Here is a 21754-nt window from a genome sequence, read left to right as displayed (position 1 = left end):
GGAAGCACATAAAGGGCCAGTGGGTGGGCAACAGAGGCAACATGTAGCCAGCTGCTGCCTGGCGCCTGCCCGCACACACCAGCCACCGCAGCTCGCAGCATGCAGCCAGTGTCAGCCAGAAACAGGGTGGGGGACGGGGCCCTGCTGGCCGAGAGCTGGCGCACAGCGGGGGCTGCACTAAGGGACCAGCAGAGGGAACAGCCGCCCCCACACACTGCAGCTTTGCCCCGCCACCAGCCTTGCGCACAGACCCCTATCGTTAGCCACTGGATCCCCCGCTCACTGCTCAGGTGGCTGGCGAGCAGGGATCCAGCCAGCAGGAGGACCCACCATTATTGATGGGGGGAGAGAGAAAATACGGGACAGTTTGCCCGTTTTTAAGAATAAGTTGGACACCTGCAGGAGGACCTAAATATGGGAACTGTCCCTTTAAAAATGGGACATCTGGTCACCCTTGTTATAGGTCTTCCCTGAGTGCAGCCCTATTTATTGGACTGTGGAAGATGGGTCTGTTTGTTGAATTTCAGTCTCTTGTAGGCTGACTTCTCTTGACATTTTGATCATTTAAATGTTAGTAAATCTGTTGAGTATATGGCTCGAAATGACACACAACTTCGCAACAAAACTAAAATTTGCTACTTGATACCAAAGCAAAGTTAATCAGAAAACAGCCAGTATTATGCAAGCACGTTCATTGTGAACTTAACTTTTGGTAAATCTCCTCTTCTGCCTTTTTCTGTAAAGCTTCCAATGTTGCTACTCCAAGGAATGTTTGAGATTGCAATGCTGTCTGCTAATATAACAAAGTATAAGGGTATTTCACTAACCCAGAATATTATTCAAATCATAGACATTTTTTATAGTCTAGTTTTCAACAAATCCTGCTTTCTTACTCATTTATCTCTGAATTCTTTCTCTGCCCACCACTTGCCCTGTTTAAACAGTACTCTCCCTTTCCCCATGATGTCAGTCTATTAACTTCCTTCTGCCGACTTCTCAACTTGTACTCTGCCTTCTTTTCTTTACCCGCTAACTCCCTTCTGCCACCACATTAGCTTCTTTAATGCCTGGGCTTTACCTCTCCTTTTGCACCCCAACAGCCTTTGGAGAAAGCTCCGTGACTAAGATAACTTCTGTTTTGTTTATTCTCTCTGTCTGTCCTCTTCCTTGATAAATAACGTGATTTCTTCTCCCTCATGAACTCGTGCAAGTTAGCAGTGCAGAAGTTTGCAAGCTTGGAGCTAAATTCTGTGACAAGGTCCCTGCAGTCTGCTGGACAGCTTCCATTAAATTTAAAAATAGAGAATATTAACCAGTTAATTCTGAAAGTGAATAAATTATCAGTACAGTAGCCCATAATATTTATTTTACACTTTTCTCACATTTTCAATTTTTAATATCTGCAGATTTTTGTGTTGACAACGTATAACTTCATTGTAGAGGCTCAGGGTTAAGCAGGAGGTTTTAGTAGGTGAGTAGGGAACAGCTGATGCTTTTGGCAACTGAGGAGGTGAGGAAAGCAATTTGGTATTGTGGGACTAAACACATCATTTGGATGTTTCAGCTAAAATGGTCAGGAGTGCAATGTTTTAAATTGCTATCTTTAGATTTTAGAGGGAATAATCTGTAGTGATGAATGAGTCAATTAACATTGTTTTGGGTTGTCTGCACACTCAGAAAACGATCACCATGTCAGCTTAAACTCAGTTTACATTTGACATGATTATCTTCAAATCTATAAAGGCTAGAAGCATATGTATTTGTATTTAGTGATAGCTTAGTCTGGAATTTTCAAAGGACTCTAAGAATTTCAGTGAGAGTTGGGTGCCTTAACTCCCATAGACTATCTAGATTCTAGAGTATGGTTCTGTGATGTGACAAATTCAATGTATTGTGGCAGATTCCACAGGAATACAGGAGCTGTTATAACAGCACATCCACTACACAAAAGGGAGGATGTGATCAGAGAATTCCCCACTCAAGTGCACCTTACAACAAAATCCATTACCTTTAATGTGTGACAGTCTATATCCTTTTTTTTTCCTCCCTAGAGGAGATGATCTGTTTCTTTTTCACTCTTATTTGACTCTGTTGAATTAAACCATATTGACGGTGGCTAAATTTAGCATATGTAACAATGATGGAAGGACTTGGGGATTTGGTACTATTCAATCCAGAAATCTAAATCCCTGTGATGATTGGGTCAACCATTTTAAGACTGAAATCACTGCCTTTTAAATATGATGTAGACATGCTCCCTCCCCCATTTCTTCCTGTCATGCAAAGTGTTAGTACTTTGACAATGGAAATATTTGTTTTTTTAATTTAATTGCTCTAACTTTTTTTCCTCCCCCCATGGCAGACCCAGTCTTGGCAGAGACATGTCCATGCGCAGCTTTTCTCTCTGCTGTGACCTTCTAAATCTTGTTTGCCACGCAGCAGTCACATATTGTAAGGATGCCCTCGAGAATCATCTTCATGTTGTTGTTGGAACACTAATACCTCTTGTCAGGGACCAGCCTGAAATTCAGAAGCAGGTAGCTTTTCAGAAGATGCACTCATTGCTTTTCTTTATTATATGCCTCCTGGCTTTTGTAGTTAGTTCAAGTCAACATTTTTATAACTAATACTTCTATCTGTGTTTTAAACATAATGTTTAGTCACCTTTTTCTATATCCTCTAGAGTTACATCACAGATTTTTTCATTTGTTTCCAGTTGTCAGTTATTTCATAAGATTGTTTAATGGCCTTTTTTACGAAGAAAAGTACAGCTTTTACTACATTTCTGCTTCTTAGACATCTTTTGTTTAGTCCTGTAGCACAAACCACTATTGAAGGGAAATATATGAATAGAACTTTACTTCAGATATAGATGTGTATAGACTGCATTTTTCTATGTAGAGATGTTGTTAGCGTAGGTAAGGGGTAGTCAGTTATTTTTGCCAAGTTCCAGATTTCTTGGTCAAGGTCCATACTCCAGAGAAAATAATGATAAGTAAATAAAAAGATTTCAGGGTCCTTTCAAAAGTGTCTGGTGGTCCAGATTTGGCCTGCAGTCCACCTACTGACTACCCCATGTCTGGATATTTCGGACTGGCAAATATTCAGTTCTGTGTTTTGGTTGCTTAATGGCTTTAAAGCAAACTATCAGTAAAGATGCATTTGCATCTCCATAGTTAAGGTTATTGCAGCATTTCTGCTCTCCAAACCCTGTATTCAAGGTTTGTGCCTTCCTGTGAAATTGTCCTTTTTGCTGAAATTTAGCATGCAAGTTCTTGGTCAACGGAGAGAGCAGTATTGTTGTCTGCGCAGTTTTGTTTATATTTAAGGATTGTCATGGCAATAAATTGGGAAAATTACAGTTTTGTCATGGCAAAAAATACAGCCCATGATTTAGCTGAAACAAAAAAAAGCCTAAGACAACAGCACAATTTTTTTCCCAAATATAATATGTGATGATTTAATTAAAATGTACCAAAACCACAATAAATTCATTCAAATACAAAAATCCGAATACACATAGAACGTTAACAAAACTCATATAAATAATTCTAGGTCTTACTATAATAAAGCATATTATAAATTCCTAAATTACATTGCTTTACAGTTCTCCTGTCATCTTATATCTTTATATAAAATACAGGAACCTCTGCAGAAGCACTGTATATTGGTAATTTTTAGGCTAATAGTACCAAATTTGTTACACTTGGGTCACTTTTGGAAGAATTTCTTTGCACTTAGAGAGCTAGTAACTTAATTTTAAAAAATATTTAAAGGAGTTCTGCAGTGGACTTTTAAGCAGCCAAGCAGCCAAACTTAAATAAAAACAGCAAAAACTGCAAAATCTGTGATAGCATGACATACCCCAGCCTTATTAATATTTAATTTATTCTAGTAACACTCTTAGGCATTCAGATTAACAGCAAAGTAAGTCAACCAAATAATGCAAAATATTATAGCTTTCAACAGTAAGAAAATCAAATAAATAGTTAAATTATAGAATTTTTGTATCAGTTACTTCACTATTATCCTATCTCTATTTTAAGCCTCAGTAAATTACAGATATTACATTAGAAAGACAAGGTGTGTGAGGTAATATCTTTTTATTGGACTAACTTCCATTGGTGAGAGACACAAGTTTTTGAGCTTACACAGAGCTCTTCAGATCTGGGAAACATACTTAGACCTGAAGAAGAGCTCTGTGCAAGCTCAAAAACTTGTCTCTGTCACCAGCAGAACTTGGTCTAATAAAAGATATTACCTCATCCACCTTGTTCCTCTAGCATCCTGGGAATGACATGGCTTACAGTAACGCTGCAAACAAATATTATATTGTCCGTGAATATTTTTAAACACTTTAAAACATGCAGTAATGTAAAACACATAGTTTATGAATTTTTGGTTACATTCAATTATCCATTTGGAAGAATTTAGTCTGTATAGAATGCATAAATGTTATTTCATAGAATATTGTGCTTGGCTTGAGGAGCCTTTTTTCTGATTAAGCTGTTCTTTTTTTTTTTTAATAAATTTTATTTAATATTCAGGTCCTAGGCTTGTTGAAGTACCTAGTGATAGATAACAAGGATAATGAAAACTTGTACCAAACAATCAAACATTTAGATCCTTTTCCTGAGCATCCTGCTTTTAAAGATTTGCGTGCTACTCAGCAGAAAATCAAATATGGTAAAGGAGCATTTTCACTTTTGGAGGTAATAAACTATTTCATTTGGGCTACATGGCACAGTCATGGTAATGGGTCCCTTTCAGCTGAGGCAAATGTACTGACTTTATGATAGGGAATAGAAAGATTATTTCCCCTTAAATTAGACATCTTGATTTTTCTCACTCTATCCCTAGTTTTAGGAGCTAATCAATTTATTTGTCTTTCAATTCTTGTGTACATTTCATATCTGTTGGTGTTCACATTGCAGTGAAATACCTTTTGAGAACCATTTCTCCACGTAAAACAGTATATGTAGTGTATACTTATTACAAAAATGTTGTTTTACAGGAAATTAACCACTTCTTATCAGTAAGTTTCTGTGACTCACTGCCATTTGCAAGACTTGAAGGATTAAATGATTTACGCAAACAACTGGAACAACATAAAGATCAGATGAAGGATCTCATGAAAAACTTCCAGGGTACAAACTTCTGATACCATGCTTCATTTCTTCCTCTACATGATGTATTCTTTTGATCAGTAAAATAACACTGGTGTAATTTCACACATACACCAGACTGATATGTATTATATAAATTATGATGCAAACTGTGAAATTTCTCTTAGTGAGTATTATACAATACATAATGCCATATGAGTGATATAACTACACCTGCTTTTTTGTAGGTATATTTGTATATATGAGCAGAATACATTCACTATCATCTCACCAGGCTCCTTGTCCCAATCTTCTCCTTTCCTTTGACTCAGTCCAGCTGTTTTCCCCTCTAAATTAAAATCAGGCATCTTCTTCTTCCACACTCCCTGGACGCCAGAAGCGGGGAGCCAAAGAGCCCAGCAGAGACAGGCTCAGTTCTGATGCCCACCTTGGCCCAGAGCAGCAATTCACTGCTGGAGTGTGCTCAGTCACTCTGGGGGCATGGTGCATGCACAATCCGATCACATGTAAGAACTATGAACTGCTCGAGTGTGCTCTTTGAAGATGGAATCTTTACAGATTTTAGCTGCTAAAATAGAAATCTCCATTGAGCGTGTGTGAACCTGCAGTTGTTCAAAGGCTTATAACTTGGCCAAATTTGAGTGAATTTTCACAGAGATAGCAAAAGACACACCACTGAGACAGAGGTCACCCCCTTGCCAAAGTTCCTGGCTCCAAAGAATGTGGGATGCTAGAGCTGTTCATAAAAAGGTTGCCAGATTTTTTTTTACATGGACTAGACATTAATGTTTCCCCTAGTCTTGTTCTTGGAAATGACTGAAATTTTCCCCCCAAAACCCCAAAACATTCACCCTGAGGCAGACACCTGACATGGAAAATTACAGCCCAAACAGCTACGTTTGGCAAAGTTATAAGTGATTGAAAATAGGATCTTATAATGGGAAATGTCAGACAGCCTTTATAATAGGCAGTGCTAACAGTTCTGCCTATAATAGTTTTAATATTTCATGGTAGCTCTTATAAATTGTATCAAACTTCCAGGAGACTGTTTGTGGGCTGTATAATATTTCCTGTGGACACTGTCAACTTTGGTGTGTTTAATACAGATTTCACAAAGTCTGCAAAACAGAATTTAAAATATATGGATTCGTTTATAAAAATATTGGAATTCCTTAAGATTAAATAAGACCTAACACTTAGTTTTCAGAGTTCATCATGAGTGTGTCATTGAAGTGTGAAATCTTAGAGCCCAAGCTGTTCCTGAATTATGAGTTGACCAAAAAATGTTAAAACACGTTTTTAAAGTCCTGTAAGGTAACCATGGCTTGTCCAATTAGCCTTCAGTGTTTGTTTTGTTTATTTGTTTGTTTGTTTGTTTTTTAAATCCTCTAGCCTAAAATGAAGACTATGAAATTGCAGGCTGATAGCAGATTTTTTTGTGCAAGTTACAGGAGATCAGGGATAAACTAGAAACTGGCTTACTACCTTAATTATTGTCACTGGGGTTATTATTGAAGGTTTTTTAGAACAGGTTAGACAAACATCTGTCAGGGATGGCCTAGGTTCACTTGATCCTACCTCAACATGGGGGAATGGCTGACTTCTCAAGGCCCTTCCAGCCCTGCATTTCTGTAATGATGATTATTTATTATTAATCTGTTTGTGTTACAGAAGCACATTGAGGCTTCAGCTGAGTGGAACGCCCTGTTGTGTTAAGCACTTTGCAGTTCCTTAATAGGATATACTGCACACCCACAACTAGCTATAACAACTTAATAAAATCACTACTGTTAAGTTTGAAATATGAATCAACCAACTGCCCTTTTATGAACAGAAATGTGGACTGGACATTTTGGTAGTTTGTCCATAGCTACTTTGAATTTTAAAAACTGAATTGTGATCTTTAACAATTTTAAATTAATGCTTTTTTAAAAAAGTAAACAGCTGAATGTGCCTTTGTACCATGGATTCAGTTTTTTCTTAAAAATAAAAAAGATTCATGAAGTAACATAACTATTATCTATACCACTTTCTCCCTGATGGATGATGTTTCAGGCATCCCCTTCCTCCTCCCTACCTTCCGCCTTTAGTTCTTTAGGCCATTATCATGTTTTAAATCTCTCCAAAAATAACAAAAAAGGGTGCTGGAAATGTGAGAAGGTGAGGGAAGAAAAGCAGCTTAAATTACTGTAGGTTTTCAATATTTTTGACCACGTTTCTGTATCTGGCCCTGAATTCCCATATGTTTTCCATGATTGGATAAATTCCTCTTTTTCCTCCTTGTTTGAGTCACTCTTGCCTCAATACAAAATCAATACATTGTTTAAAAAACATGAAAAGTTTCAGACAAATCTAATAGAGGAACGGCTTACTGTAGAGGAAGGTAATAAGTACCAGAAGATCCCAGACATTGACTGTATTTTCTTGCAGTAAAATATGATGAGTCAGTTGTTATGACATCATGCTATGCTGCAAATACCAATTTAGTTGTCTCATGATAATATTTAATATATGCAGCTATCAAAGGTAAAATTAGAAGTCTGTTTGCTTTTCCATTATAAAATCCTGGAACTAATATATATAAAAAATTTTAGTTCTGGGGAATCCTATGACTAAATAAGTAATATGCAAAAGTTGGTTCAAGAAGTGATGATTTTAAAAGTATGGAAACATTTTTGTTTGTGTTACATTTTATAAAAGCTTTTATGTACCAAATTTGACCCGATAACTATCTCCTTTAATGTTCAGAATGCATTTTGAGATCTTAGTTGAAATAGAATTACAAGTAGTATAATTTGTGTGTTACAAATAGACATGGAATAGATATTAATGCTTTCCTTTTTTCTTCTAAATGGTAGAAAAACCCCAAGACTATGTCATAGTAAAGTTGGTGGTGAGCTTGCTACAACTGGCCAAGACAGCAGTTAATCATACAGGTGAAAAGGCAGTTTTAGGTAAGTAATTTTGCTCATGAGTGTGTATATCTTCTACACTAGCACTAGTATCTCTAAATGACAATTATTTTAATCTTTGGCAATTGCAAAATGTTTCCCATGATGCTGAAATTAGTGCTGTTCACTTAAACATCTAGTATGTAGTGGTAAACCAGGCATTTAGATCTTCTTCATCTGAAAAACTAAAAACCTGGTATTCAGAGCTGATGAGCACCCACAACTCCAATAGCTATTATGGGAGCTGGCATTGCTCAGCACTTCTGAAAACAAAACTATACATTTGTCATTCCTGCAATATATTTCTATTAAGAATTTGCTAAATTTGCATCAGAGCCCAACCCTTATGTCTGCAGAATGTCTCTTCTCATCTTGGCGATGGCAAAAGAAATGTTATACAATATATTTTAGAAGATCTAGAATTTTCATGGCTACAGCTGAATGTGGACATGTCAAAACTTTAAAGCCAAAATCTGTTCTCACAAATATGGATTGTATGAATGCAGCAAGGAAATAGACATATGTCTGTCTATCTCCTTCTGTTTACAACAGTGCATGTCCTTGCACTGTGAAATTGACAAGAAAGGCAAGCAGCCACTCCATGGCGGGTCTGGGGCTCCAGCTAAATCCCAGCTGCCCCTGGATTCCTAACTCCCAGCCGTGCCGCTGCCCAGTTTCCCCACTCTGAGACAGGCTGTGCATACCCAGCTCCCCACTCGTTTCCCGATTGCCCTCTGCCTCCCAGCTGGACTGCTGCCTGGGTTCCCCGTGGAAAGCCCAGGTCCACCGAGGCTCCCTGCTAGGAGTCTGGGCATTGCACCAAGACTTGGCAGCTCCAAGGTTTTCTGGGCTCAACTAACATAAAAACTTACTGAGAAATTTAAATTTGTAGTGTAGGCATGCCCTGAGTTTCTACTAACATGAGATGTTGAAAGGCCAACATGACTCATATAAAACTGTATGTAAAATATGTATGCTTATACACACACACACACACACGTATACACAGCTAAAAAAAAAATAAAGCTCTTTCTTCTACTATTTGGAGACTATAAAAGTAATATTTGTATTTGCAGAGGCTGTTGGAAGTTGTTTGGGAGAACTGGGTCCTATAGATTTCTCCACCATAACTCTGCAACATAGTAAAAATGCAGTCTATTCTAAAGCAGTTGACTTATTTGAAGATAGAGAACTTCAGTGGGTCTTCATAATGCTAACTCTAATAAATAATGCTTTAATAGATGATTGGTAAGTGTACATTTGATTCGTTGCTTAAATGAACACCAGTGAAAAAAAGTAGCTATTGTTGTAAGAAGGTTTTCTAGTCAATATTTGAGTTTTTCTGCCTTCTATCTCATAATTTTATTTAATACCTGCACACAAGCAACAATCTGTTAACTCGCTACTAATGATCCACTTTGAGGTTCAGATTACTCATATTCCAATCAATCTGTGGTGTTCTAGAATGCCTCTAGTCAGGGGCTGGGTGTGGATTCTAGCTAAATGATCTTGTTGCCCAGTGCCAGTTAGGGCCTTTTTGTGTTAGAGTAAATATTTGCAGTCTCTTTTGTAACACACACCATTAATTCACATCCTATGGCTCATCAGTGTCGGGTACCTTTAGAATGATCTTTGATATACATACTTTTTTAACATAGACTTCATAGGGTTATGTTAAATTATTAAAGAATCTGTTACTCAGATATGCTTATCTTTCAGTATTGGTGTTCGATCTGCTGCTGCTGCCTGTTTGAAAAACATTTTAGCCACCAAGGCTGGTAATGAATTTTGGGAGGTTTACAAAAACAAAGCTGATCCCATGTTAATATATCTCCATCCTTTCAGAATGTCTCGAAAGAAGGTATTTCTTTTATTTATTTTTGTGCAGTTCAGGGTAATGAGAACAGAAAATATAAAAACAAATATTGATCTGTAAAAATTTCTGAAGACCAGTGTTACAGAATCTAGAGATGGAAAAGATCCTTAAGATAGTCCCGCTCTTCCTGCCAGTACAGTATTAGTTCCTTTCATACGTCTTTCCTACCTCTTATACTTTCTCGAGGGACTGATTTTTGCAAATGCTTATTTTTCTACCTTATGTTTACTACAGTGAATCATCCCATTAACTAAAAGACCTGATTCTAAGTGAAATGTTTACAAGATCAAGTTTAGTTCCAAACAGAGCATGCTGTGGGGCTCCTATTACCTTTTTTGTGAAAGTACTCCACAGCCTTGTTATCAGGAAGTTCTGTATGTATGCATTATGATAATAGCATGGGAGGCAAGTTTGTAGAAATTTTGGTGGTGCCCAGAACCCACCCCCTCAACTCCGCCCCCTCAAACTCCGCCTCCACCTGCCTAAGGCTCTGGGCAGGGTTTCTGGGGGAAGGTCTGAGGTGCAGGTCCTGGGCTGGGGATTAGGGTGCAGGAGGGGTGCAGGCTTTGGGAAGGAGTTTGGGTACTGAGTGCAGGCTCCAGGCTGGGGCAGGAGGTGGGTATGCAGGCGTTGGGAAGGAGTTTGGGTGCTGGGTGCAGGCTCTGGGCTAAGGCAGGCAGTGGGGTGTGCAGGAGGGGGTGAGGGGTGCAGGCTTTGGGGTGGAGTTTGGGTACAGGCTCGGCTGGGGGAGGGGGTGTAGGAAGGGGGAGGTGGTGCACGCTGGGGCAGAGGATCAGGCTGCAGGGGAATGAGGGTTGGGGCTGAGGATGAGGGGCTCATGATGCGGGGGGGCTCAGAGCTGGGGCAGAGGCTCAAGTTGCAGGGGAATGAGGGTTGGGGCTGAGGATGAGGATGAGGGGTTTGTGCTGTGGGGGGGGCTCAGGGCTGGGGCAGAGGATTAGGGTGCAGGGGGATGAGGGCTCTGGCTGGGGCTGAGGATTCGGGTGCAGGGGGATGAGGGCTCTGGCTGAGGATGAGGGGTTCATGATGCGGAGGGATGAGGATTAGGGTGCAGGGGGATGAGGACTCTGGCTGGAGATGACAATTAGGGTGCAGGGGGATGAGGGCTCTGGCTGGGGAAGAGGATCAGGATGCAGAGGGATGAGAGCTCTGGCTGGGAATGAAGGGTTTGGGGCGTTGGAGAGGCTCAGGGCTAGGGTAGAAGAGCAGGGTAAGGGCTGCCTGACTTGCCATTAGCGGATGGCAGGCGCTAAGACCCTGGGGCAGCAGACAGCAGTTCTGCCAGGAGCCGTTCTCTGGCAGCACGAGCCACAGAGGGGGGATGCAGGGGGAGGGGTGGAAGGCGGAAGCCGGGACCCACTCCAGGCAGGGACGCGGCAGGGTGGTGGGGAAGATCCGCAGGGGCCGGGACCGGAACCTGATCCAGGCGGGGCCGAGGGAGAGACCCAGCTCCAAATATTGCTGGAGCAGGGCCCCCAGCCCTTAATATTCCTGGAACCCGGGCACCTCGAGCCCATATAACCTGCTGCCTATGGATAATAGTCCTTATTTACTTGATCACATACTATTTTTTCCACAAGACTGCTGCCTAATTCAGTGCACATGATGGAAGTACAAAGGGGCAGAAATAAGGTTGCATGAGCAACTGTAAATCAAGCATTTCCTAGCATTCAAGCTCTCGACTTTGCAACCTAAATTCTTCTTCGAGTGCTTGCTCATATCCATTCCAGTTAGGTGCGCGCGCGCCACGTGCACGATCGTCGGAGATTTTTACCCTAGCCACACTTGGTGGGTCGGCAGGTCACCCCCTGGAGTGGCGCTGCCATGGCGCCCAATATATACCCCTGCCGGCCCATCCGCTCCTCAGTTCCTTCTTACCGCCCATGTCGGTCGTTGGAATAGTGGAGCGCGGCTTAGCTGATCTCCACCTCCCTAGCTCTTCGCTCGTTTATATAGTTATTGTGTACATAGTTAGTTTTCCATAGTTCTCTCGTTAACTTTTTTTATATTATTAGTTAGTTTATAGTAGTTGTGTATAGTTCAGAGGGTTCATTGGGCTAGCCCCTTCTCCTCCCCCGGTACCGGGGCCCATGCCCGGTTCACCGGGCTTCAAGCCTTGCGCGGCCTGTCATCGGCCAATGCCCACAGGAGATCTGCATGACTCCTGTTTAAAGTGTCTGGGAGAATCCCACCTTGCGGACAAGTGCTGAATCTGCAAGGTGTTCAAGCCCCGGACGAAGAAAGAGCGGGACATTCGCCTCAAGCAACTCTTGATGGAGGCAGGTCTAAATCCTCCATCTTTGGCACTGACTCCGGCACCGGAGACGAGTGCTCCCTCTGCACCGGAACGCACATTTCCAGTGAAGACTCCTCGGCACCAGCCTTCACCGGCTCAACCCTCTGGCAGGCACCGATCCCTCTCCCCGAGGACCAAGAGGCACAAGGCTCCTGCGGCACCAGCATCTGCGCTGCAGTCGGAGCGTACATCTAAGGCGGACCGCCCGGCACCGTCAACTGCTGCGGCACCGCTTGCCTCTGCACTGTTGATTCCGGTCTCTCAGGAGCCGTTGAGTCCGGTGCCTACCAGCTCCCCAGCGCGCGCTGTAGTCAAGCTCGTCGTGCCCTCGACGCCGGAGACTTTCTCCACGGCTCGGGAACTAATCGCTCTGACGGAGCATGAGCTGCCCCAACCCCCGGCTCCGCCAGTGTGGGTTGTTCAGTCACTGGGCAAGCCTGCCATGATGAGGCCATCTTCGCCGGACACTGTGCAACGCCGCCGGTCCCGATCCAGGTCCCGCGGACGCTCTCGATCCAGACATCGCTCCCGCTCTCAGCACCAGTCGTACTCGCGGCACCGCTCGAGATCCCGGTCTCCATTGCGGTACTCTCGGCACCGGTCCAGGTCCCGGCACTGCCGTACCTCTCGCAGCCGGTCTCGGCATGGCAATGAGAGGCACCGGTCGATGTCCCAGCACCGCACTGGTCGCAGGTCCCGGTCCCGCTTCCGGCACCGTTACGACTCTCGGTACAGTTCGCCGCTACTGCGTAGACAGGGCTCCAGTGGACGCAGAGACCTGGTCTAAGCGACTTCAGCGCCTCCGTTGCTCTCGCGTCACCCATCCGTCTCCTCCCATGCGGACAGTGCCTCCTACAGAGACTCGGAGACGCATGCTCATGGCCTGGACCATGGACATCATCAGTGGTCCTTTTGGACATCTTGGACATATCATCAAGCCCAAGGTGAACCGACTGGCCCATCGCGCTTCGGTCACTCAGAGCATTGTGTGTCCGAGGCCACCGTCAGCTGACCTCTCCCCGCTGACACAGAGGAAACCAGTGCTCACGCACCGGAACCGCATGACCTTCCGGAGCCGGAGGTTCCCCCAGACCAGGCGTCAGTGCAGGACCCACTTGTCCCGGGGCTGTCATCTTCCTCCTCCCCGGATGAGGCAGTAGTGGGGACGTCATCATCGGGACCACCTCCGACTGATCTCCGGTCACACCAGGACCTTCTGCAGCGTGTCGCCCAAAATATCAACCTGCCAGTAGAGGAGGTCCCAGAGGTGGAGGACCCGGTGATTAGCATCTTGTCCACGGAGACACCCACCCGAGTGGCTCTCCCATTCATCCGTTCAATCCAGGCTAGAGCTGACACTATCTGGCAATCCCCAGCTTCCATCCCACCCACAGCCAAGGGGGTTGAACGGAAGTACATGGTGCCTTCCAAGGGGTTTGAGTACCTCTATGTGCACCTCGCTCCCTGTTCCTTGGTGGTACAGTCTGTCAATGAACGGGAGCACCACAGCCAACAAGCCCCCGCGCCTAAATCTAGAGAAGCCCGGCGCATGGATTTGTTGGACCTAAAAATCTATTCTGTGGGAGGTCTCCAATTCCACATAGCGAACCAACAGGTCCTCCTCAGCAGATACAGTTACAAAACCTAGGAGGCTGTCGGAAAGTTTCTCGAGTTGGTTCCACAGGATTCCTGCCAGGAATTTGCAGCACTCCTGGAGGAGGGGAAGAGGGTCGCTAGGACCTCCTTACAAGCCTCATTAGATGCCGCTGATTCGGCGGCCAGAACGGTCACTTCGGGCATAGCCATGCGCCGTATATCATGGTTGCAAGTGTCCGGCCTGCCACCTGAATTGCAACATATGGTACAAGACCTGCCGTTTGATGGTCAAGGCTTGTTTTCACAAAAGACGGACCCCAGACCTGCAGAGTCTAAAGGACAACAGAGTGATTATGCGTTCATTAGGAATGCATATGCCTCAGACGCAAAGACGGTCCTTCCTCTCCCAACAGCAACACCCTTACCCCCTACCTCGACCACGGCAAGACTTTGCCAAAAGGAGAGGTCGTAATAATCGCAGACGTCAGTCTGGACCTCAAGGGGGCAACAATTCCGGTCCGACCAAACCAACACCGGGACCCAAACCAAACTTTTGAGGGTGTGCCCGAGAGCAGTGTACCAATTGCCTCCCCGGATCCCTTTCAATTCTACAACCGCCTTTCCCAGTTCCTTCCGGCGTGGTCCCAGTTGACGTCAGATCGTTGGGTCCTACACAGGGTGGAGCTTGGATACTGCCTTCAGTTTGTTTCACCCCCTCCCTTCCACCTCCCCTCCTCGTCCCTCTTCAGGGACCCCTCTCACGAGCAACTCCTCATCCAGGAGGTCCACAAGCTCCTCTCAATTGGAGCTATAGAGTAGGTGCCGGAGGAGTTAAGGGGCAAGGGGTTTTATTCCCGATATTTCCTTATTCCCAAGGCAAAAGGGGGCCTCCGACCTATCCTAGACCTGCGAGGACTGAACAAATTCATCAAAAAGTTCAAGTTCCGCATGGTATCCCTGGGAACCATTATTCCTTCTCTGGATCCCGGAGATTGGTACGCCGCTCTCGACATGCAGGATGCACATTTCCACATAGCAATTTATCCCCCTCACAGGAGGTATCTACGCTTTGTGGTAAACCATCGACACTACCAGTTTACTGTCCTGCCCTTTGGCCTCTCCTTGGCCCCTCAGGTGTTCACGAAGTGTATGGTAGTTGTCGCTGCTGCCTTACGCCGTCGTCGGATACACGTCTTCTCTTACCTCGACGACTGGCTCATCCGAGGGGCCTCCGAGGCACAAGTCATCAGCCAGGTGGCCATTATCAAGGACCTCTTTCTGCGTCTAGGTCTGATCATCAACTTAGACAAGTCCACTCTGGTGCCTACGCAGAGGATAGAGTTTATCGGGGCAATGCTAGACTCCAACCTTGCGACAGCCAGTTTACCCCTCCACTGGTTTCAGGCCATAGTCTCACTTGTTCAAGGTCTTCAGTGTTTTCCAACAACCTCTGCCCGCACTTGCCTTGGCCTCCTCGGTCACATGGCTGCGTGCACATTCGTTACAAAGCACGCCAGGCTGCGAATGCGTCCTCTCCAAATCTGGCTTGCCTCCGTCTATCGGCCGCGCAGAGACGCCATAGACATCATTCTGACAATTCCGCCGAGCGTTGTCGGCTCCCTCGACTGGTGGCGAACGCCCTCCCGGGTGTGTGCAGGACGACCGTTCCATCCTCCCCAGCCCTCTGTGTCCCTAACAACGTACGCGTCCTCCCTGGGCTGGGGTGCTCACCTAGGGCACCTGCGCACCCAGGGCCTTTGGTCGCCCTGGGAGTTGACTCTACACATCGATGTCCGGGAGCTGAGAGCGGTCCGGCTGGCATGCCAAGGGTTTCGGCGCCATCTGCAGGGCCGTTGTGTTGCAGTCTTCACGGACAACACAACGGCCATGTATTATATAAACAAACAGGGAGGGACGCGGTCCTCCCACTTGTGTCAGGAAGCGATCCTACTGTGGGACTTCTGCATAGCCCACTCCATAGACCTAGTAGCCTCCTTCCTCCCAGGAGTCCGGAACACGCTCGCAGATCATCTGAGCAGGTCCCTTCCTGGCGCACGAATGGTCCATCCATCCGGACATCTCCATTCAGTTTTCCGGAGGTGGGGCTTTCCCCAAATAGACCTCTTTGCCTCCAGGGAGAACAGGAAATGCCAGTGTTCTGCTCCCTGCAAGGTCTCCCCGGGCTCCCTGTCGGACGCGTTCTTCTCATTCCGTGGACGGGCCACTTCTGTTATGCCTTCCCACCGTTTTCCCTCGTCCACCGAGTTCTGATCAGAGACGCGCAGGGACAAAAGCCCGCCTTATCCTGATCGCTCCCGGCTTGGCCGAGGCAGCATTGGTACACCATGCTGCTCGACCTGTCTCTGTCACACCCGATTCCCCTGCACTCGACCCGGACCTGATCACGCAGGACTTCGGCAGGCTACACCACCCGGACCTGCAGTCCCTTCATCTGACTGCATGGCTGCTGGCTGGTTGAGCCAATCGGAGTTGCGTTGTTCCGCCGCAGTGCAACAAGTGCTGCTCGGAAGCAGAAAGCCCTCCACGCGGTCAACATACCTTGCTAAATGGAAGCGCTTCTGTCACTGGTGTACTCAGCGGGACCTTTCTCCGCAGGCTGTATCAGTCCCCACCATCTTGGACTATTTATGGTCTCTCAAAGAAGCAAGGTCTAGCGATCTCTTCGCTAAGAGTGCACCTTGCAGCTATTTCCACCTTCCATCCTGGGGAGGCTGGCAGTTCTGTTTTTTCCCATCCTATAGTTTCCAGATTCCTCAAGGGCTTGGAGCGACTCTATCCCCAGGTCAGACAACCAGCCCCTACCTGGGACCTGAACCTTGTCTTAGCCAGGCTCATGGGACCCCCCCTTTGAGCCTTTAGCCACATGCTCGCTGCTGCTGTACCTGTCCTGGAAGACAGCATTCCTAGTTGCTGTCACCTCGGCTAGACGGGTCTCGGAACTTAAAGCTTTGACTGTGGATCCCCGTATACGGTGTTCCATAAGGACAAGGTACAGCTGCGACACACACCGGCGGCGTTCCTCCTAAGGTCGTCTCCTCCTTTCATGTGAATCAGGACATCTTCCTGCCAGTTTTTTTTCCAAAACCGCACTCATCGCGACAGGGGAACAGCAGCTGCATACTCTGGATGTCCGCAGGGCTCTCGCGTTTTACATCGAGAGAACCAACCCTTCCGGCATTCACCTCAGCTGTTTGTAGCGGTGGCAGAACGTATGAAGGCATGGCAATCTTCCCAAAGGATTGCTTCTTGGGTGACATCCTGTATTCGGACATGCTACGACTTGGCTCATGTTCCGACTGGCCATCTTACCGCCCACTCTACGCGGGCTCAGGCCTCATCTGCCGCGTTTTTGGCCCATGTTCCCATACAGGAAATCTGCTGCGCGGCCACCTGGTCTTCCATCCACACCTTTGCATCGCACTACTCATTGGTCCAGCAGTCTAGAGATGATGCCGCCTTCAGCTCGGCGATCTTACATGCCGCAACGTCTCGCTCCGACCCCACCGCCTAGGTAGGGCTTGGGAATCACCTAACTGGAATGGATATGAGCAAGCACTCGAAGAAGAAAAGACGGTTACTCACCTTTGTAACGGTTGTTCTTCGAGATGTGTTGCTCATATCCATTCCACACCCACCCTCCTTCCCCTCTGTCGGAATAGCCGGCAAGAAGGAACTGAGGAGCGGATGGGCCGGCAGGGGTATATATCGGGTGCCATAGCGGCGCCACTCCAGGGGGCAGCCTGCCGGCACACCAAGTGTTGCTAGGGTAGAAATCTCCGATGATCGTGCATGCGGCGCGCACACCTAACTGGAATGGATATGAGCAACACATCTCGAAGAACAACAGTTACAAAGGTGAGTAACCGTCTTATATGATATGTAGTGAGGCCTTGATCTTGCTGGAGAAACTTTACCATTACTATTTCCAGATTTCTTTGATTTTAACTAACCATGCATTAATATAGCATATTACATATATTTTATAATATAAACTAAGCCTGATTAAATGTTTTCATCCAGACAGACTCTGCATTGTGTGTGTTTAATTTTGTTGTTCGTCTAAATTTTTGGACCAAATTGTGTGTATGCTGGTTATTTTTTAGAAGAAGAACACGTCCTTGCATTTTTTTATTTAATTTTTGTTTCTGTCTAGTTTTTAGAAGTACCAAGTAATGGAAGAGAGAGTCCTTCAGAAAATCTAGATGATGCAAGTGTGTGGATTCCTCAGAGTGTAAGTCATGATACTTGGATCAAGAACCTGACTTGTTCATTACTGGACAGTGGAGGTGTGAGAAATGAAATTCTTCAGTTACTGAAACCAATGTGTGAGGTGAGCTCAGTTTATATATAGCTTCCGTGCACAGCTGCCACAGATAATTGTGGCAAACTTAGTCATAACTCCTATTAATATCAGATAATTTCTGTTATAAAATCACCATTTTTTCAAATAGAAAAAAATATTCAAAGCATTCTTTTAGTAGGCATTCAGATACTATATTAATATGCATGAGTTGATAAACCTCATTTTATTTGTTGTACAGTAAAAGAGTCATATTGGCCAGTGGACCTTGACTATAGTTAGTAGCTGAGAAATGTGTTTTCCAGCAGCTGATTGTGTGTGCTTGTGGGTTCCAGGTGAAAACGGACTTTTGTCAGACTTTGCTCCCGTACCTGATTCGTGATATCCTGCTTCATGATTCAAATGAATCTTGGCGAAATCTTCTGTCCATGTATATACAGAGGTTTTTCACAACTTGTTGCAGATACTCCTCATCCAGCAGATCAACTACACCTGCAAATTCCAATTCAGGTAATGACATGAAAATGGCATGGAGAAGAGTGATGGTTTCCTCCTCTTTTTCTAAGGGTGCATCTGCACGGCACACATCTTACAGCAGACGTATAGTGTACATACCCAAGTAGCACCCCTAGCACTGATATAAATACCAGTGTAGACAGTGAGGCAGTGCATAGGCATGTGGAGTAGATACATGCCTGATAGGTGTGGGTATGTACTCGAGTGAGTACCCTACATGGCTCTCTACTCGCCCAAGCCATGCCTCCCTGTTGGCATAGCTGTTTTTACCTGTGTAGTGTCTGCTGCATCAACCCTTCCCTGCCACAATGAAAGACTCCAGGAGTAGGACAAGATTCTGCCAGCTCCCAGCTGCTACAGGCCTTCCACACCGCAAGAAAAGACTCCAGCAATGAGGAAAGGCTCTCACAGAGGGAAAAATTCTGGCAGCTCCTCACTGCTGGAGCCTTTCCTTGCCACAGGGAAAGATTCTAGAAGCTCCCTGCTTCCGGAGTCTTTCCTCACTGCAGTGAAGGGCTCTACCAACAAGGCATCTGAAGCCTTTCCTGCTGCCCCCCTTCCACAGAGCCTTTCACTGAGGTGTAGCTGCACGCGCAGTTTGGACACGGTGTGCTTTTCACTGCAGCATGTAACTACACGAACACTACATGCCTTCGCTGGTGGTGTGTAGTGTAGATATAGTAGATATAGCCTATGTTTCTAACACTAGATATATAACATACACCAGTTTTAGCCAGTCAGCATTTAGAAAATCTTGTCTGTGCAATTGTTCACTGTTTAATCATTCATCTTAATGTAAACAACACCTTTTTTTACCATCAGACATTTTATGACGTGTATTCACACTTCTCTCTCTTTTCATATAAATTGAAGAACCAGAAACCTTTGTTAGTGGACGTTTAGATAAAGTATCTCGGCGAACAATGCTTGATGTTGTTGATTACTTGAGAAGTCAAAAGAGGTGAGTGATATCTATTTTTAAAATTAGCTTTGATTTTAGATTTACTTTTTCTCTCTAGACTAAAACTTGGTGATGCCTTGGAGAGAGTTACAATGTACATGAACACCACTTAAATAATTGTAATAAGAAAACAAGCCATTCAAAGTAATAGATACACATTGTGTATTTATATGATAAAGTAATATGTCACACTAGTGACATTTTATTGCATATATACCTGGAAATTGCACTCTGATTACCTTTGAAAATAGGGGTCCTCGGAAGGGTTGTTGTAGATTAAACTGAATGCAGTTTCTAAAAATCTTTTGTCTGGAAATATCTTACAAAGTATAGATATGTTTCTTTCTTTTTAGAGATAAAACAGTACCTGTTGGCATAGGCTTTACTGTTAGTGTATTTCTTTTGTTTAGCTTTAAGTTATAGGGCAGGCCTCCTATATATTACATTAGTATTAATGCTGTATTTAACTAGATCTCTTTCAGGTACCATTTTTGATAACAGTTTCTGGCTGGATTTGAATTACCTTGAGGTTGCTATGGTAGCACAATCTTGTGCTGCTCACTTCACAGCTTTGCTCTACACAGAAATCTACGCAGACAAGATAAACTTAGATAAACAACAAGAAAGGTACTATACTTGAGGAATACAGATTCTTCACATTTCAGTCAAAACAGGCCATGTTGTGGGTGTTTGTACAGTGGTGTTTTGTTGGAAAAGGAAAAGTGAATTATATATCAGGAACACAAATCTTCCTTTTTTAATCTCAGCAAAATGTAATAGCCCTGAAAGTACTTGCACTGGAACACCAAAGTGTCTCCAGCCCTGACAGAATGGTACCTATCAGATGTTAAAATCATATCATTCTGATTACCTACCAGAACACTTTCTTATCTCTTCAGTTCCAGCATGATTTTAGTGGCTGATATCTTGCAAACAGCTAGAGCTAAAAACTAATACATTCTATCATCCAAAAGTCTTAAATCTCACCTTCCAAATAGGATAGTGTATTAAATTTTAGCTCTAGCAGTTCAGGACAAATTACCTGCTTATATTATATCAAGAAATGGAGGAGTGGGGTGGGAAATTTAAACAGAATGGCACCCAGAATTGCGTGGTGTTAATGTTCAGCATCTCATAATATACTGAGTGTGGACATGAATGATATATACAATGAGCATATAACTTTCCTATGTAATACATTATTATTATTTTTTACACTGATACAATACTGAATGTAGTGAATTGTTTATTTTGGCTCAGAATCACTTCACAGAATTAAAGGAGTGAGCAAACCGCGGCCACTGGGAGCTGCGAGCGGCTGTGCCTGCAGATGGTCAATGTAAATACTGTCTCTCAGCTCACCAATGGATTACCTTGATAGGCCGTGTGCGGCCCATGGGCCATAGGTTGCCCACCACTAGTATACCTCATTTCAGGTAGGGTGGAGATGTAACTACCGGCCATACTGACTGACTGAGCAACTTTTGGAAGTTGTTATTCATCAGCATAAGTTAGAGCAACCACAAGACTTACTCTAACTTCCATTGGGGGCTGGTTTGGCATCTAGTGGCATTCACTTTTAAAAGCAGAAGGGCTGTTTACTACAACCTAACTTCAAGGTATGCCAAGCTCTTCTCTGAAACACAAGGGATCTGGCCCTTTTAGGGATTATTTTAGCATCTCTGTGGCCTGTACTTATTTTCAATTAATTCAACGTTTGTCCCCTTCTTATAGATCTGCTTTCAAAGCATCTAGAAATCTAACATTTGAAGAAGAAAGCCAAAGTCCAACTATTAACAGTTTGAATGAGAAAAGTAAAGAAGAAACTGGAATAAGCTTACAGGTATGGAATAGAGCCTTCCTCACATGAAGTATTATCTAATCTTAAAATAAACCTACCTAATGAAATGAAATAATTAACATACGTATTTTCAATGTAAGCAGTATTTCTTGTTTGAGTTTTGAAACCAGCTGGTCAAAACTCAGAGAAAATTTTTCTTAAATGTTCCCTCCTGCTCCCCCATCTCGCTTTCGAAACTTTTTTGAGTAACTATTTTTTACCAGCTCTAGTTCAAAGTAAAACATTCAAT

The 21754-nt window shown here is 44.3% G+C and overlaps 1 protein-coding gene across 1 annotated transcript in view; it reads left to right on the top strand.

The window, feature by feature from the left end:
* The window catches only part of ATM (ATM serine/threonine kinase), a 119421-nt gene that overhangs the window by 51522 nt on the left and 46145 nt on the right, over positions 1-21754 (top strand). Inside the window, exons 29-39 of the mRNA XM_032790683.2 lie at positions 2363-2537; positions 4548-4712; positions 5015-5147; positions 7985-8080; positions 9154-9325; positions 9797-9938; positions 18041-18217; positions 18523-18697; positions 19577-19664; positions 20136-20291; positions 21399-21507. Of these exons, the coding sequence (XP_032646574.1) occupies positions 2363-2537; positions 4548-4712; positions 5015-5147; positions 7985-8080; positions 9154-9325; positions 9797-9938; positions 18041-18217; positions 18523-18697; positions 19577-19664; positions 20136-20291; positions 21399-21507 (1588 nt within the window). The remainder of the gene's footprint in view (positions 1-2362; positions 2538-4547; positions 4713-5014; positions 5148-7984; positions 8081-9153; positions 9326-9796; positions 9939-18040; positions 18218-18522; positions 18698-19576; positions 19665-20135; positions 20292-21398; positions 21508-21754) is intronic.

The sequence above is a fragment of the Chelonoidis abingdonii genome, chromosome 1, assembly GCF_003597395.2.
Source record: "Chelonoidis abingdonii isolate Lonesome George chromosome 1, CheloAbing_2.0, whole genome shotgun sequence".
Lineage (NCBI taxonomy): Eukaryota > Metazoa > Chordata > Testudines > Testudinidae > Chelonoidis > Chelonoidis abingdonii.
This window is presented reverse-complemented; position numbering and strand designations above follow the sequence as displayed.